The 16892-nt window shown below is 42.3% G+C and overlaps 2 protein-coding genes across 4 annotated transcripts in view; one reads left to right on the top strand and one right to left on the bottom strand.

Annotated features, from left to right (window-relative positions):
- slgA (proline dehydrogenase slgA) overlaps nucleotides 1-4167 on the top strand; it is an 18435-nt gene extending 14268 nt beyond the window's left edge. For all 3 annotated transcript variants that reach the window (XM_043412486.1, XM_043412487.1, XM_043412488.1), the window contains one exon: nucleotides 179-4167. In XM_043412486.1, coding sequence (XP_043268421.1) covers nucleotides 179-384 — 206 coding nt within the window. In that variant the 3' untranslated portion in view covers nucleotides 385-4167. The remainder of the gene's footprint in view (nucleotides 1-178) is intronic.
- Nucleotides 4113-16892, bottom strand: LOC122406786 (protein unc-93 homolog A). The gene is made up of 8 exons (XM_043412490.1): nucleotides 16654-16892; nucleotides 16160-16271; nucleotides 11407-11883; nucleotides 9142-9772; nucleotides 8669-9060; nucleotides 8104-8236; nucleotides 7746-7883; nucleotides 4113-7573 (listed from the first exon to the last, which is right to left on the bottom strand). The coding sequence occupies exons 3-8, from the start codon at nucleotides 11599-11601 to the stop codon at nucleotides 7353-7355; spliced, it is 1710 nt and encodes a 569-aa protein (XP_043268425.1). The 5' UTR covers nucleotides 11602-11883; nucleotides 16160-16271; nucleotides 16654-16892; the 3' UTR covers nucleotides 4113-7352.

The following is a 16892-nucleotide window of genomic DNA, read 5'->3' as shown; positions in this document are numbered from 1 at the left end:
TTGAAACCAAATTTGACAAAGTGATCGAAATGTAGTTCGAACGTCAACTTCGACGAGGAAGAAGTTTTTACTCTAAATTGTTCAAATTTACGTAGAATCATTTCAGTCAACAGAAACGAATAGAACAAAGTTACGAAATGAGTGATGTAAATGAAAAAAAAAAAACTTTTCGCCACAGGTCAATCGGGTTATTCGGCCTACAAGTACATCCCTTACGGTCCAGTAAAAGAAGTGCTGCCATATCTGTCGCGACGAGCACAGGAGAACCGTGGTATTCTAACGAAAATAAAGAAAGAGAAGAGTCTTTTGCTGTCCGAGATTACGAGGCGTCTACGAAGGGGGCAGTTGTTCTACACGCCTAAGGGCAATTACACTCCCGTTTGAATTGGCGAACTCACGAAAGTGTGAAATGTCCTAGAGAAACAGCGAAAAAAGAGCGAGAGAGCAAAAAAAAGCCGAGAGAAAGGAAAAAGAGCCGAGTATGAATTTAAGTAGTGGTTGCAAATTAATGAAACTTTTAAACCCTAACGAGCGAAAAGACGTCGAGATTCAAGAGGTAAAAAGAAAAAAAAATAGTGAAAAAGAGAGAAAGAGCAAAAGCAAAATGATCGCTTGGGGTTTTCCACTAACGATACTGTTGCTCGATATTCCATGCGAATATTGAGCGCATTCGGGCGTCTAGCTGACCGACAGAGCAGCGAAACGACGAATAGAGCGTCTCTCTCTCCCCCCGCCTGCATGTCCCCCCGGAAAGTGGCCGCGAATTCTCAGTCACGTGATCCGCGTCGAATCTCGCCTCGTTCCAATCTAAGGATCCGTGACATCGCGCGTCCCCTCCGTTCTTCGTATTTATGATCGATTGTATTAATAAATATCCTGCGGATAGTATTATCATTATTTTTATTCGTCGGAAGACACTATTATTTCGGAACACAAAACACCGATTTCATTTCAGCGCGCTCTCGCTCGAATCACCCGCTTAAACGATCCTCCCCGACGCGCATCCGCGTTGCTTTTATCCCCGATATTGCAACTTTGAAAACGTACGAATTTCCGAGCCTCCTCCGATGATCTCATACTCAGTGTTCATTGTTTGAAAACAAAGCTGAAAAACCAAAAAAAAAAACAACAAAACATTTAGCCCGTCGATCCGCTCGTCTCGTCGGTTAATCTTTTTCGTCATCATTACCACTCGAATGAAGCGGCGTTTGAATTCTTTCCGAGTTTCTGTTTCATCAGATCATTCATGAATAACGCTATATCGAAAAAATGACATGAAAAATCATTCATCGTTAAACAAAAATAACAATTTATCGCTACGCCAGTACTTACGGATGGATGAAAACAATCTCGCGCCCATTTGTTGCAGCTCATTATCGTCCGGCCACAAAAGAATTATTCGATTTTTTTGAATTCAGAACACCGAAAAGTGGCGCGACCTAAAGCGAGAAGAGGATGGCTCGCGGAAAGTTGGCTTGTGAGCGCTGTAATATCGATAAATTTTCACGAACGTTGTCATTCATCATTTTTTTATTCTAAGGATTAAATACGTGTTGATGCGCGCCAGAGAATTTTGTAATACCGATGCGATATTTTTGGTGCCTCTATTATCTTAGTTGCGTACGTTAAATCAAGAGGGAGGAGAGACAGTAAGAATTGATTTTGTATTCGTCGAAGACTTGGAGTATTCGAAAATAGCGTTGAACATCTCTGAGCCTTTTTTCCAATCGTCCATTGAAAAAAATAGCAAATAAAATGTTTGTTCGTTTTTTTTTTCATTAAGTGCTTGACGAGGTGATCTGTATTTTAGCGCTCCTTCGAATTTTTATCGTACGGAGATTGTTTTTGCAAACTCGAAAATACAAGGAGAAGAAAGAAATAAACATTCAGCCAGTTCCTTTGCAAAGAAAAAACTTGTCTTTATTTTTTCGCTTGTCAACTATCGCATTGCGTACCGAAATCTGAGATAGACTCGAATCAGAGAAATCCCAATTCTCAGTCCTCTCTCACTGAATTCGGATTTTATTATGCTTTTCACACGATACGTTTGCGAAATCAATGAATCGATAGAAAAAAATAACCCCGATAAATTGAAGAACGAGGCGATGACGAACCGGTTCGACATTTTTATAAAATAATAATTGTTAAAGAATTAGAGAAAAAAAGCAAATAAGTGTATGAAGTCGTTTTTTTTTAACTGTAACTAGGAACGTCCAATTTCGCAAAAATACTTTTAAGCTTGTAATACAAAGCGTGTTCATCGACGAAACGTGCTTTCCTCAGGATTCTTTTATTTCCTTTCTTTTTTAAACATCAAATACGCACTGTTAGCAAATAGCTGGGAATATGTGAGTTTGTGAGAGTGTACGGAGACGAGAAAAGGCTATAAAAGCTTTTCCGAGTGCATTCAGTGCATTTTATTTGTTGCGTTGTGTGCATCAATATTGTCAATTTGTACGATGATACGCAACGGTATTAATTCCTACGATCCATCTCGAGTCAATTTTTTTTATGTCATTTCTACAAACTTTTGTGCCCCAAGTTCACAGCGATGATTGGTGTCTTCGTGCTTTAGTCGAACAGACATTTTCGTGATTGATTTCGTGATTCGAAGGAAATATTTCAATCAGAGTAAAAAAAAAAACAAATGTTTTTTTCCTTTCAAAAAAAATGTCAGCTCGTTCGAACTTTCGGGTTGTTCCGAAACTCATTGGTTCAACGTTTAAATCGTCATTTCATCAAGGACCGATACAGAAACGGTCACGGTATCAAATATTTGTACAACATTTTTCATTGAAAATTTTCGAAGCATTGCGATAGCAGTGACTATTTAATGGAGGACGTGTCAATAATCCATCAATGTCAATTAAAGCATGAAATTTTGTAAAAATGATTGAAAAAAAGTGATGAAAATTGTAATGGAGTGCGAGGGTGGATTATGATATTATTTTTTCCGCAGTATTCTCGTTTATTCTAAGCCACGACCGTTCAATATTAAAGTTTAGTTCGCTCAAGGGAAAAGCCAACTAGGGAATTGCTGGCAGAGTAAATACCGTTGCAGGATCATTCGGAAAGAGTGGTTCAAGTGAATCGCGTGTCCGATCTCTTCGAAGCTGTAGAGAGTGTTTTGGTTCACGTTTAGCAACGTGTGCTCTTATCCTCAACGTAATTGTACTGATTTTTAGCCCGCGCAGAAATACGATATTTCAATTGAGATTAAATGGAAAGATTGTGCAAGAGAACGAATGAGAGAGAGAGAGAGAGACGGAGCGAGGTCGGAGGGAGTAAAGCAAACGGATAAGAGAAAAAACGAAACAGCAAAATTCGATAAACGCCAAATTGGAAAAAGCCAAATTATCCAAAAAAAACAAATCACTGTGAATCACTTTGAAAGCGCTTCTCCAAGCTGATCGAAGTGAGTGCAAGCTAATTGGAAAACTCAACAATATTTCATTGGTGAAAAACAAATAAAGGGGCATTGTTAAAGTTATACACGCTGATATAATGCGACCAAGTGTTTTTCATGTGTTCGTTGCGTGCGACCGAACCGCGAGAGTGATAAAGTAGGAAACTATAATTATTCTATTTGTTATATTTATTATGCACGTACGATTAAAGGATCGATATAATAATCAGTGCGTATAGAAAACAAACAAAAACAACAAAACAAACAGTTTACCAAGGTTTCTTGTGTCTTGACGTTCGATGATGACAATAACTTAGATAGAAACGGATGTTGTTCGCGCGTAGCGTTAATATATCAAGTTTTCGTGAGAGATTATCAGCCACGAGAATGCAGTTTATGGCGCTCTGTTTGAGTGGAAAAGTAAGAAAAAAAAAAAAGAGAAAAAAAAACAAATAATTCAAGAGAGATTTATGACTTTGTGTCGAAAATTGGAGAGAGACTGATTCAAACGAGACAACGGGATCGTCGAGAACGAGCAAATCGTAGAAGAAAATGAATATTCGATAATGAGGATAACTAAATGATCGTCGAAGATATAATAAATTTTCTCGTTCTCGTTCGATCACGTTTCGGGATAAAATATCCGATCCTCCTAAACCGAAAGATGAGGTAAAAACAAATGAAAGTCGTTTAAGAGGTCGATAGATATAAAATAAGTTAATATTTATTATTTCGTGAAATACAATTAATATATGCTCTTCCGATTCTATTTTACAATTATCCTCACTTTGCATGCCAGGACATGAACATTTGAGTTTTCGTGTGCATCACGCCGACCCGGATTGTGTTGTCACCAATTTTCTTCAGAAAACGAAAACAAGGAAATCGTTTTTTATTGCTGAACGCGATCGAAATTAATGGCCATGTATCTTGTCCTAGCAAAGTTTCATGAATTTTTTTTTGCTTTTCTTGCTCGCTTTTTCTTCCCGCGATTATCATTCGGCATCGGACCAATCCTAGAGCGATATCAAAGTGATATAAAACACAATTCGAGCTGCCGGAATTATAAAAAATGTTTGAAAAAACGTGGCCAACGTCCGGCGGGTCATGAAATTTTGGAGGGAAATTTTTCGAGCTTTTTTCCCTTCGATCGAAGCACCACAGTCGTCGATCCGTCAAGGCAACAATCCCGAGAATAATTGGCCCGTGGGAGGCCTCTCCAAAATTCCGGAACTCATTGCGATCGAGCAAATGCGGTGCGAGCTCGAGTTCGAGGCTCATTTTTCAATGAAAAACCGAGGAATACAGTTCGTTTGAATATTTCTTATTAACTTTTTCACAATATTTTTTACTTCTTAAATTCGAACAGTCATTTTGTTTAACAATTACACAACTATGTGTTAGATGCTCGTGACGTTTTTACAAACTTGTTCTAATCGAGGAGTTGAATATTCTCGAGGTATTTGAAGGGGGGAGGAAGATCCTTCGAATTGAATTGTGAAAAGATCGGAAGATCGTAATGTGCATTATCCCATAGCTCCCAAAACGCCTGAACCCAAAGCACCTTTTCGATTCTCTTTAATTCCAAAGTCAAATGACATTCTCATCGCCTTTCCTTTTCCCTCCGTTCGCGTCTCGCAAACCGCCTTACTTTATTTCGATATGAAGGAAATTCTCTAGTGTACGTTCGTTTTGCAATTTGCCTCAACCGTATTTGATATGCATCGAGCGTTTTCATACTTTTTCGTGAGGAAGCAGTCGTTCGCTCGATGAAACTTTCGTCGCTGTTTCCTCCAAGCCAGTATTCCTCTTTTACCAATCCTCGTAAAACGCTCAATAATTAACGATTTTTCAGTGACTCGATACGCAGTAATGTGCGCGCCTGTGGAACGTCGAGGATGATAAGAATTACAAACTCTCAGGCTAAATACAAATATATCTCGAGTCTTCGTCATTTTATTTTCTCTCTCTCTCTCTCTCTCTTTTTTTTCTAATTATTTCATCAAGTTTTAGTACTTCGATACGAGGCAGTGCCCGAAGCTTGAGGGAGAAAAGTTAGTTTTCGTTTCTCACGTGCGCAGCTGTCAAATGTATTGACTAATGAAATAAATCTCGACATAAAGGAACATTCGAGGAACGCGCGAGGTTCGGAATTTTCGCTAAAAATCTTCAGGCTCGCAATCCAATTTTGAGATAAATGCGAACGAGGAACACCAAGCTCCGGAATTCCTCGTGCCACAAAATCGCAGGTACGTGATTCGAGTGAGGACCGGCTCCAAATTTTCGTTATGCATTTGTAGTTTTTTTTCATCGTATCCCCCGATGTTTGGTAACCCGCACGACATAGCAATATTAATAGCGATACACATGGATTCATCAAACTCATTATTCATAGTCTCCTCATAGTTTCCGAGTTAAATTGTGAAAATCTACCAATTTTCAGTTTCTTTCAACAACATATTTCTAAAAAAGTTCTATCTCGTTCGACCGTATATTCAACATTGCTAAATTTCTTGCGTGGATCGTGCGTGTGTCAACGCCGATGATCATCGAGTTTAACTCGATCACGAATAAAAAATGGATTTCTCTGTTTCTCAGCCCAGAGAACAGTTTCTCAGCTCTTTTTACTTTACTTTTCTGTACGTATTAACGACCACGAAACAGCCAATCAACGATTTTAGTTAACTGTCCTTAAACTATTCTTTTCTCTGTGGTGTTCCAAAGGGTGTTGCAAAGAATAAAATAATGAATAACAAAATGAAAAATCTCTTAGAATTTTCGCTTTTTTCACACACCCTTCTGGACACTTGAATTATTATTATTATTTCATTCCCCCAGTGTACGTTCGAGGCCCGCTCGGCTTTATTATCTTTAGACTTTCTTCTCGAGATCATCCCGTCGCGTTGAGTCCTATAATAGCTCATATATAATCGTAATATACATCGATATAAAAATGAAATAGAGCGTGTGTCCTCGTCACCGAACATCATCGCTTTTCATCATTTACGAGTGAAGAGTTCGTCACTTGAAAAAATAAGAAAAAAAAAATTTTTTTTTTAAAATTAGAAAAACAATAAAAAAAAGTGAACGTTGAACATCGTGATTTATTTAGACTCTCCGAATCTCGTTGAATCTTCTTACTTTAATATTCATACATGAATCCTCGTGTTAACGCGAAATATTTGGATACGCGAGACAACGAGGTTTTGGTGAACGTTACAAAATTTACATCGAGTTTGGCTCATCGATTAATTAACAGTCGATTCAGTACGGAACCTCCGTTCCATCCAGTCGTGAGACACGCGAATATTTGATTAATGAAACCTTACGATTTGTAAATAAGGGAATTGAATTTTTGGGATGCGGGAGGAAAATTCGAGGCGGAAACTGGTGCTCGTAGTCGGAAACTCGTAATTCGTGTTTCTCGCATTGTGATTTGGGACTGTTCGCGACTTGTCGGAAAACTGATAATATTGGCGGAGAAGAAGTTCGCTCGAATGTGAGATTTCTTAGCGGGATATTTTTTTTCCCGATAAGGAAGGTCCGTCGTTCGAGGAAGAAGAAAAAAGGAATGGGATTTTGGAAAGGGTCGGTACCAAAACGCGGAGGAAATGGGAGTAAAAAGTAGAGAAATACGTTTTCATCCTCTTTTTGTTATTTATCGCGTAAATAGATCGGGCGATCGGAAAGGAGCGGTGGAAGGCTCGGCAGAGCACGAGCTCACGGACGTTCGATGCGTTTGCAAGTGTTGGTGTTGCTGGTATTGTTGGTGTTGTTTCTGTAGCTGCTGCTGATGGCAAATGAAAATGTCGACGTTGCCGGTGCTCCTTCTCGGTCCATATCGATTGCCCGGTTGTCTCAGTCTCGAACCGGATGGAACGTGCCTCTCTCATTCGCCGTGATTCATTTTACCCTTGGCAAGCCGCTCGCTCGTGTCGCGAATCGGTCACAATGGAGCCAAACACTTGCCACGCCTTGCGAGACGTATCTCGAGCCAGGTGTACGGCACCACGGAGAGCAATAGCATTGTCGCCAGACCGAGGACTCTCACGCGCGTGCATACGAGACCGTGGAGCCCCAGAGCCAGCGAAAGACCGAGCCACTTCCAGAACAACGAGGTTGACATTGGTCCCTGCCACGAGGTCGGATACAATCCGAGCAACAGAGCTGCGAGCAACAGTGAAAAAAGGGCCTTAAAGAACGGGTTTTAAGGCGCGAGCTGTCCTCCAAGTTTCTCGATATCGTCAGCATTACTGCCAAGCTTTGTTATCGCCCATAAAGCGATCTCCGAAAGTGGATCCTCAAAAACTGAGAGACACCGGGCGAGGGAAAAACTTACTGTAAATTAGAGTTTCCCAAACGGCGTTACAGACCCCCCATGCTGCGGATATGACGTTGAACAACGCCGGATCGTCACCCGCTGGCCTCCACGTGACCAGAGCCAGTAGCAAACACGCGTGAAAGGCTAAACCCACAGCTGCAAACGCGAGAAGCTAATGAAATAAAAGATAAATCGAAAACTTGTGGAGAGAAACACCGTGAGCCAAGAGTCGGTTGAACGAACGACTTCAAGGACCCAAACGTGTTTCGTTCCCCCCCCCAACCCGAGAACATTCGTCCAGAAACTCTGATATCGGTGTAGAACGATCTTTTATTACAATCTCGAAACGAGATACGGTTACGTGTATCGTACGTACCAACTACGAAGTATCTCCTTATGTGTCTTAGCAGCATTGAGAGCGTGACCCCCGCCAAAGCCTGCAGGAGGGCGAAGCTCAGGAAACTCAGAGTCACTGTCAGTGCTCCTCCCAACGCACAAACGACGTAAGCCTACGGAAAAACAATTCATTGAATTTTCTCTTCCTCGAATTTTTCTCAGGGCCCGAGTCATTGGCAGAGCAACATTTTTGCGGACGATTCGACTCGGTGGATTGCTCCAATTTCGGGTGCTTTTTGTTTTCATAAATCGTCGATGTATGCACTGAGAAAAAACGTGGCATTGAGGGGTGCCAATGAAACATGTGAACGAGATTAAACATGGATAAACGAATAAAATAGTTTTAGATGAAACTGCAGATTCATTTTCTTCGAAAACATTGCAGTTGAATGTAGAAAATTCTTTCGACTACATCAATTGGTGTTGCAGCAAAACTTTTCGTTCTCAGTGTCGTGCGTGCGTAAATCGTGAAAATTGATTTGAACTTCCAGTTGAATCGAAGTTAACATTCGAGCACAAGATTCTTCCGATAACCGAAAGCACACCTCGGTAAAGTCGCCGAATATGAATCCCTGCTCGAGTCCGATGAAGAGAGTGAGGGGTGCGGCGAGTTGTAGCTTAGGATCTTGGAAACCGTGCTTGATCGATTTGAGATGACTGTCGAGGGTCAAGCGATCGTTGACGCTCCGCGGTTCCTTCATCCTCGAGTCGAGGAAAGCGCACGATATTCCGAACGCGAGAACGCCCAGGCCGAGGGAAACGCTCAGGATCATCTTCGCCGTGCCGATCGGCAGGGTCGGTGGGAAGAGTGTTTCGTTGTAGAAGTAAGTTTCCCGAGGACAGTACTCCGCGCCGCAAGTGTCCTCGACGTCGCTGACCGAAACCCTGGGCGCCGGGGGGTCAATCATCTTCACGATTATGGCAGCTATCAAGCAGCCTGTTTAATCGTCCCCAGTTTAAATGGAGCAAATTCAAACTTTCGATCAAAGAAAAATTCGGACTCGAAATCGAAACTCACCGAACGCCAGTCCCATGTCCTCGGCCAATTTCATTCCCCGGTTGAGTCTCCTGAGCAGGCAATCCCTCCTGGTCTCATCAGGATCCTCGTGATCAACGCACACGAGGCTGAGATTCGTGGCGCAGACGTTGACGTGAGAGGTTCTCGCGAGGAAGCTCGGACTGGTGCAGACGCCGAGTAGAGCGTAGCTGGGTACGAGGACGTACCACTTTGGATACAAATGAGTACCGACGAAGATCGTTGTCGCGAGGTGAGTCAAGCTTATGACGAGGTTCGTGCCCAATTTTTGCACTACGATTGGAGCGAAACACGCCGTCAAAGTGGCGCTCGTGTACAAGAGCGCGAGCAAAATCGGGCCGAGATGAGGATTGAAAGCACCGAGGCCAGCCTGGAGCGGAAACATCGGCAAAGTTGCCGCCGACACTGTCACGTGACCGAGCAAAAGGGCCGCACAATGCCGGAGAATTGCCTTTCTCGGTGGGCGAGGACCGGATGGCGTCGTTCTCACTGCCACTATCAAACGGCGAACCGAGGACGCCCCCGCTGAAGAACTCATTGACTCACGACGACGACAACTCTGCGCGGAAGTCCGGGCCGAACGACAGGAAATCGGGGAATACGTTGTCATGTGCTGCCGCCGAAACAATTGCGTCGTCAATCAAAAGTTTTCTTATCAGATTTTCGCTTGAATGACCATTGACGATTATGACAATGTTCATTGAGACCTATGAGTCTGACTTTCAGTGTTTTAAGGGGGTCCTGCTTTATAGAAAGTCAAAAATTGTTTTCCCGAATGTTTTTACACTGGACGGGAATAATTCGGTATGAACTTTTCGGTATAGTTTCAAGGGTATTTCAAAAGTATGGAAACATTTATTTCGTGTGAGAAAAATACTCATTTGTACATGATTTATGCGCCAAGTCCCATTGTCGAAGTTTCTCAGCTGCGTACAATGTGGAGATGACAGTTATTTCGTCTGCAACGAAAATTCTAGTTTTTTTCCATTTTCATAGATTTTCCTTACATACGAACCTTTGAAACCCAAAAAAATTGCGAATTTCTTTTCTTGCAGCACGTCGAAGCGATATTTTTCTTCTTCGGAAGTTTTTTTTTAAACTCGCTAAAAATGTAGAATTTCCCAATTTTTTCGGGTTTTTGTTGGTTCCTATCGAAGGAAAATATATGAAAATGGAAAAAATATTGATATTTTCGTTGTAGGCAATAATTACGATCTCCACGTTGTACACAGCTGAGAAACTTCGACAGTCAGACATTTTAAAGCAGGACCCCCTCCTTAATGGTGATAAAAACATATTTTTGAAGGTTCCACTCGAAAATGTTCATCGCCAATCGATCGCTCATTATTATCACGATGAAAAAAATGTTGACTCGGCATTGAAAAGTCTACGGTCGATCATCCGTGTATTTGAATATCTTTGTAACGTTATCGAAAATGTTCGTCCATTTAACCTTCGGCTCGTCATAAAAGAAAAAACCCGCTGTGACGTCTGCACGGAGCTAAAAAATCTTGAAAGTTCATATTCGTTATTATTTCAGATTGGTGATCGATAAGCGAATAAAATTAGTATGTAGGCGCAAGAGAGACAGCTCGATCGTGTGTCAAACGGTATAAATGAATATGCGCACTTTCGACCTTTAAACTTGGGACGAATCTATCAATAGAGTTTGCCAAATTGATGTTCGGAGAAGTGAATTAATCATTCGATCCTGTGTACTTCAGTTCGTACTCACATCGATACATGAGAGACCCATTTCCGAATACCATTGGCCATTTGGGTTGAACCAATAGTCGATAATCCAATAATTTAGTGCCAATTAGTATATTTCTGTGACGGGCTTTTGATAAGGTTAATTTAGTCAAATATCTCGTGGAAAAATCCTGGCCCATGAGCCGATGAGGTTTTTTTAAATCTCTTTCAAGTCAGTTATTGAAAGAGTTCTTTTTAAATTTTTCATTCTAAAAATACTGCGCCTTCCAACATTTTTGGAGTACCGGACCTGAGGGAAATTTCCTAAATTTTTAAAATGGTTCCTAAAAACTTTATCGACTGGTTTTCATCGGAGTATTTAATCAAAATATGCGGTTGGACCGAAAGTATGAAGTTTAGTTGAAGGAAGCTCTTTTTTTGCAGAAGCTTTTAAACAGTCACCGCGTCTGTTGATCGACCTCGGCACGAATATAACTGGAAAAGTTGGTGAGTGGAGAGGAGAGGAAACATTTGATGAATGCGGTAGATGCTGACCTCTAACATGGCGTCGTTGTCCCACAAAGCGTTGTGATGATGTCCGCTGCTTCTGGCGCGTCTGTGAGTATGAGCGAGAGGTGGTGGCTGGGGTGGTAATCTGACAGGACCGAGGCCGCCGATGGGAGCTGGTCTGTGTACCGGGCTGCTGAGTTTCTCCCTCGAGAGTTCGTGCAGATTCGGCAACGAGCCCATTTTTCTTTTGCAATTCAGCTTCCTTATGTTTTCCTTTAATTTCTTTCTCTTTCTTCTGCGATCTGCTACGAAATCCTCTCAATCCGCGTTGAGGTCGAGTTCAGTTCTTTGCCTCGTATCCTCTGTGAGCAGCGTCACTGAAAGCTACGGATTCGGATGGCGAGAACGATTGGCATTTGCCAAACGAGACGATAAAATATCCTGAAGAATTTATTCGATCAATGAATGTGACGCCTCTTTTCCCAGCCCTCTTCTCGAGGGACGTCGTGTCTCCTGGCATCACTGAAACAGATTTTCAAATGCTCTTTCGTACAGCCAGTCAACATCAGTAAAACCAGTAAATATTCCCTTGGAAAATTTATTTAACGCGGGCGAAAAATAGCGTTAAAAACGACCATGAATGGCTGCTCGTTCGTGAAACAGTTCGACGTTTTATTTGTTAGAAATATTCCACGTCAACTGATGTGTCACCTCGCGCCACCAATCCTTCCACGAACATTAATAACTCAACTAATTAAAAGTATAATGAATAAAGAACAAGGCGCGCGATTAAGGACGTTATCCGTTGATCGAAAGTTCGTCGGTTTCGCAATGCGATTGAGACCTTGATAAAGAATCTGACTGAAGGTCGAATTTAGAATGTATATATCTATAGAGACATCAAATACGTTTTCATACACACAGATACAAGTGCGCGTGTATCGCGATCCAAGTTTCCCGTTGGTAGTGTCATTTAAGGAAGTTCAAGCGATTTATACAGGATACCATACGAAAAATACATTAGATTTTATCATTTCAAGTTAATGAATTGAAAATTTGCGTGAATCTTGTTGAACAGCGCTCAATTATCTGTAAAAAATTTAGAGAGGTTCCCCGTCTGGTAATAGAGATATTTATTGTTGATATGACGCGTTAAACATGGGCTCGAAGCTTTCGAAAAATTGCGAGCTTCAACAATAAATATCTCAATTTCGAGACGGTGAATCATCGGCATATTCCGCCAGAAGTTTAATACTGCCCCTGTTTAAAAAATGTTGTTGTGCAAAGTTGGAAAATCATTTTTCCACAAGATACGCTCGAACCTCTTTAATCCGAACTCGGTCTCGAGCACAGGCAGTGCGATCCTTATCAAGCGCACACTTTTCATTATCACACTCGTCGCCTCTCCGTAATAAAGTTATCTCACTCTCGTTCGATTTCATCCGCAAATTGCCCGAGAGCAGCACCCACGTGCCTGAATAACAGTCATAAAACGGTAATAAAATCCCGGAAGAGAATCGCTAATGAATCACTCGAGATCTGTTAATAATGCATATGCAACGGTGTGCAGTAGGAAAGAAATCGAGAAAAAAGGAGAAAAAAGCTCACGAAGAAACGCACGAACGTTAGATGACTGGCGAGTATCGATACCGTTGCGATTCTAGTCCACCGCGGCGCATAATTCAAATCGTTTGTAATGTTTACCGACGCGGTCCATTATTCTCGCGCGAAACGTGCTAAATTATCATCCAGCAAGGCGGACTCTCTCGATTGGACGTCGGACGATCGACACCAGCCGGACGAGCCTCTGTGCAACGTTCAAAGCTGCGATTCCTCTCTGGAAGGCGGCTACTGAGACGGAAATGATTAATTTAAAAACAATGAGAACTCGGAGCTCGAAGAATATATGAAAAAATGTATCTCACTCGATTATCTTCGATTGGATGGACGATCGCACTCGTAATGACCGAGTGCCGGTTATCTTTCACGTATTCTATGAAGCTGCGTCTGTGGACGCGTTATAAATATTGAATTTCTGCGATATTTATCGGTGATCCATGAAAAAAACATGGAGCGATATGCATTTTGCATTATTCACGTAATATTCCGTTCCGCGTGCAACAATCACGCACTTGGGTGTGTCTCTACGATTCTTACATCTTCAGGTGAAGCTGACGTAGTCGCAGAATCCAAGAGTTGCGACTGGTCAGTGGGAAAAGAATGAAATAAATTTTTATAATCGTTGATTCGCCGGCTGGTCGACGATGCTGAGTTTGTAGTGGCACGCGGTCTTTTTCGTATGCTGAATCTCTTTTGAAATGCTCGTCGCTCGGCGCAGTTTTGTTCTATTCGACTGTTGCTTTTATTTTGTTTTCTCCGATTTTCGTAATCGGTGATGAATCATATGCGAGAAATTAGACAACGGAAAATTTGATGTGGCGAGAGACGACGGAGTCTCGCGGTCACGAATTAAGGCACTTTGCGCATCTGTGTGTTTCGTATCGGAGCACTGGGGCCTTGCGACCTCGAACTCACGCCGGGACCTTCGAACGTGCCTCTTTCCTCCTTTCCCCTTTTGTTAATTCTTATTGTTCGAGGCTCGTGTCTTTCTCTTTTGATCTCACTTGTCTTCATTTTTCTATTTTTCTATCGGCGCCCTCGACGCGCGCCGATATTCGTTAGCTTTTAAAGCTGAAAGTACACCGGCGATCGCTACTGATTTCGAAACGTTTGTCGACGATTCGTGGGATGCTGCGTGAGCGATGGGCCCCTAGAGTCGGAATGAGTCGACGAGAAAATAAATTGAGGTTGACGAATGCTCGGGACGCCCAAGGACGCTTCAGACTTTTGGGAATACCGGAATCGAAAAAAGCGTAAAAATGACGAGATTCACGATTCAATTTACAGCTCAATCAACGCTTTTTCTTCAATTCTAACAAAAAAGTCGCAACTACCGAGCACCGACGGTTATTGTTTTCAGCTTTGATGTAATTGCTCCATTTCGGAGGATCGCATCCACCGCGTTGCCTTGACTCCTGTCGACGTTCGAGGTCTGACCACACGCGCCCGTTTCCACTTCCACGTCATCCAGCGTCGTCACGAATCTCCCTCGGAGTAAATCTCGCAAAGTAATCCGACCCTCGATGCAACGAACGAATCATAGAATAATTTTCGAATCTCCGAAGCAAAGAATTCCGAATGACGTTCGATTAGAGAGGAATCTTGATAGAATAAGCGACTCGAAACCCACGAAGAAAGTTGATCGAAAGATGCCCAAAGGACATGAGAAATCTCGAATCACGTTCGCGAGACGACTCCATCAAACGAAAGCGAATAATTTTTCAGCGTCCCTCAAGAAAAAGTTCTTTTTCCTTCGATTCGAGGGTCACGTTATCCATCTAAAAGTGTACTCGAAAAAATCGAGGGACGAAAACATAAAAGTGGAAGCAGATTCAATGAAAAAAATATCCGAGCGAGTGCTGTGGATTTTTCTCGAGAAGCGTATGCTCCGCAGAGAGTTTGAGCAACAATTTTGGGGGCGAAATAAGGGTGAAGGAAGTCAAAGGGCCACCTACGAGAAAAAGTCTGATGAAGGGTAGTCAATCCTCGATACTTAGGGGGATTCGAGTAGACGATATGGTTTGACCCTTCCTCATTTATTCCGGAAGCCTGGAGCTAACTTTTCGAGCCTCCTAAATTGACAATGCAATATCCCTCGATGTATTCGTGGGCTGAAGAAACTTGCTACGCAATATCTCCTCCGAATGATAAATTTTTCGTCGTAAACATCCAATAATCTTTTCCCATATTTCTTTATACATCTTTGCCCATTTGATCCTCCACGAAAGAAGCTGCTAACTCTCCGGAACAGAAAAGAAGCGAAATCTCAGGACTCGAATCGAGGAGAATTAAGTGTCGAGTTTCCATCAAAATTCAGGCTCAACTCGATGGATCGCAGCTCATTTTTTCTTACAGGCAAATAAATAATCCTCGACATAAATTGTTAATATTTGTATAGGAATGCAGGTGTAAAAATGGAGGTAAACAAACCGATCGAAGTGCTCTGGCTACTGAAACGAGGAAGTACCCACACCAGATGCGTTCACCACGTGAATAATTGCTCCGTATGTAACGAAATAACGCATGTAGGTGGAGTGAGTGTTCGAAGGTAATCGAGTAGGAGCGATACTCCGGTGCTTTGGAATATTATTACAATATGAAAGCGGCAGCGCAGCTTTAGCGAGGTGGAACGAAACTCGAATAATGTTTGCCTCGTTGGAAGTGAGTTGAAATTTAGAAAGAGCACGTTCGATCGATTCAAGTTTAATCCGGGGGAAAAAGTGTGGAAAACAATGGAAGCGCGTTTCGTCGAAGGCTCGTAGAGTGACAAACTCCCCCGCGGAATCCTCCCGACGGAATAGAATAAATTGCTCAATAAATGAATAACCCGAGGAGTCGTAGCTTCCTACGAGTGAATCTATTTCCGTGACAATAACTCAGCGACAAACGATGAGAAGTGGCGATTTAACGGGCTCTTTAAATTTAAGTATATCGCTATTCACTCGAGATGAAAGCAATAAAGCATCGCGCTTGCCGCAGCGAGGGAGCTGAGCAGCGACGACGTCCACACCTGCTTCCGAGACGAATTACTTAAGCACTCGTCAACGTCGATAATATACATCGTTGAGTCAATCACCGCACAACTAATTAGACGGATAATTGGGCAACTACAATATTTCCTCATTATTATAATACCGCGAGGGTTCTCGGTCAGGCGATTTAATGTTTTTTTAATTACCGTGAGCGTTTCTGCATCTCTGTGTCTCGGACGTACGTGTTGCTTCTTCCCTGCATGAGCCCTCAGTACGTGCCGTCGCTTTTCAACATTTTCACTCCCACTGTTAGCCTCTCTATAACAAACAAATTGTTCAGAGTTCTAGCAAACAGTATTTTCCATTATATGAAAAGTGTTTTCCTGGTTCCCCTCGTCAGGAGGAAGTTCGAAGGAAAATTAATGGTTTTCCGATCAATGGGAAGGTGAACTCGTATTTCTGCATGAATTCAGTGAATTTTCGAGGCAATTTGAAATATCTTCGAACCCTCTGATTCATCAGAGGGAGTACTTGGCCCCGGAAAATTACTGGACAGACTTGTTTACGTGGTTGGAGTTGCGGCAAGATCTTCGAGCCGAATCACAAACACTTTGGATTCATCGTCGCACGTTCACCGAATCTAACAAATTTTCGGAGCACTCGATTTTTGGGGGGGTAAGAAAAGCGTCGTTTTGCTTACGTGAGAAAACCAACGAGAACTAAACCCGGAGGAGATTCGTTCCAAGGATTTTTTCCCAATCGAACATAATCCCGAATTCGCACCTCCGAAACACACCAATCTCACGAATTATTGAGCTTTTCGAGTCTTGCCAATTGGAGCGCAGAATTTGCGGAGGATGCGGCAGAATTCGGCGGCTCGTTGAGTCGAGGCTTCGCGTCCATCTGGGACGAAGGGAGCAAAACTCTTTTTCGTCGCGG

The sequence above is a fragment of the Venturia canescens genome, chromosome 2 (assembly GCF_019457755.1).
Source record: "Venturia canescens isolate UGA chromosome 2, ASM1945775v1, whole genome shotgun sequence".
Lineage (NCBI taxonomy): Eukaryota > Metazoa > Arthropoda > Insecta > Hymenoptera > Ichneumonidae > Venturia > Venturia canescens.
This window is presented reverse-complemented; position numbering and strand designations above follow the sequence as displayed.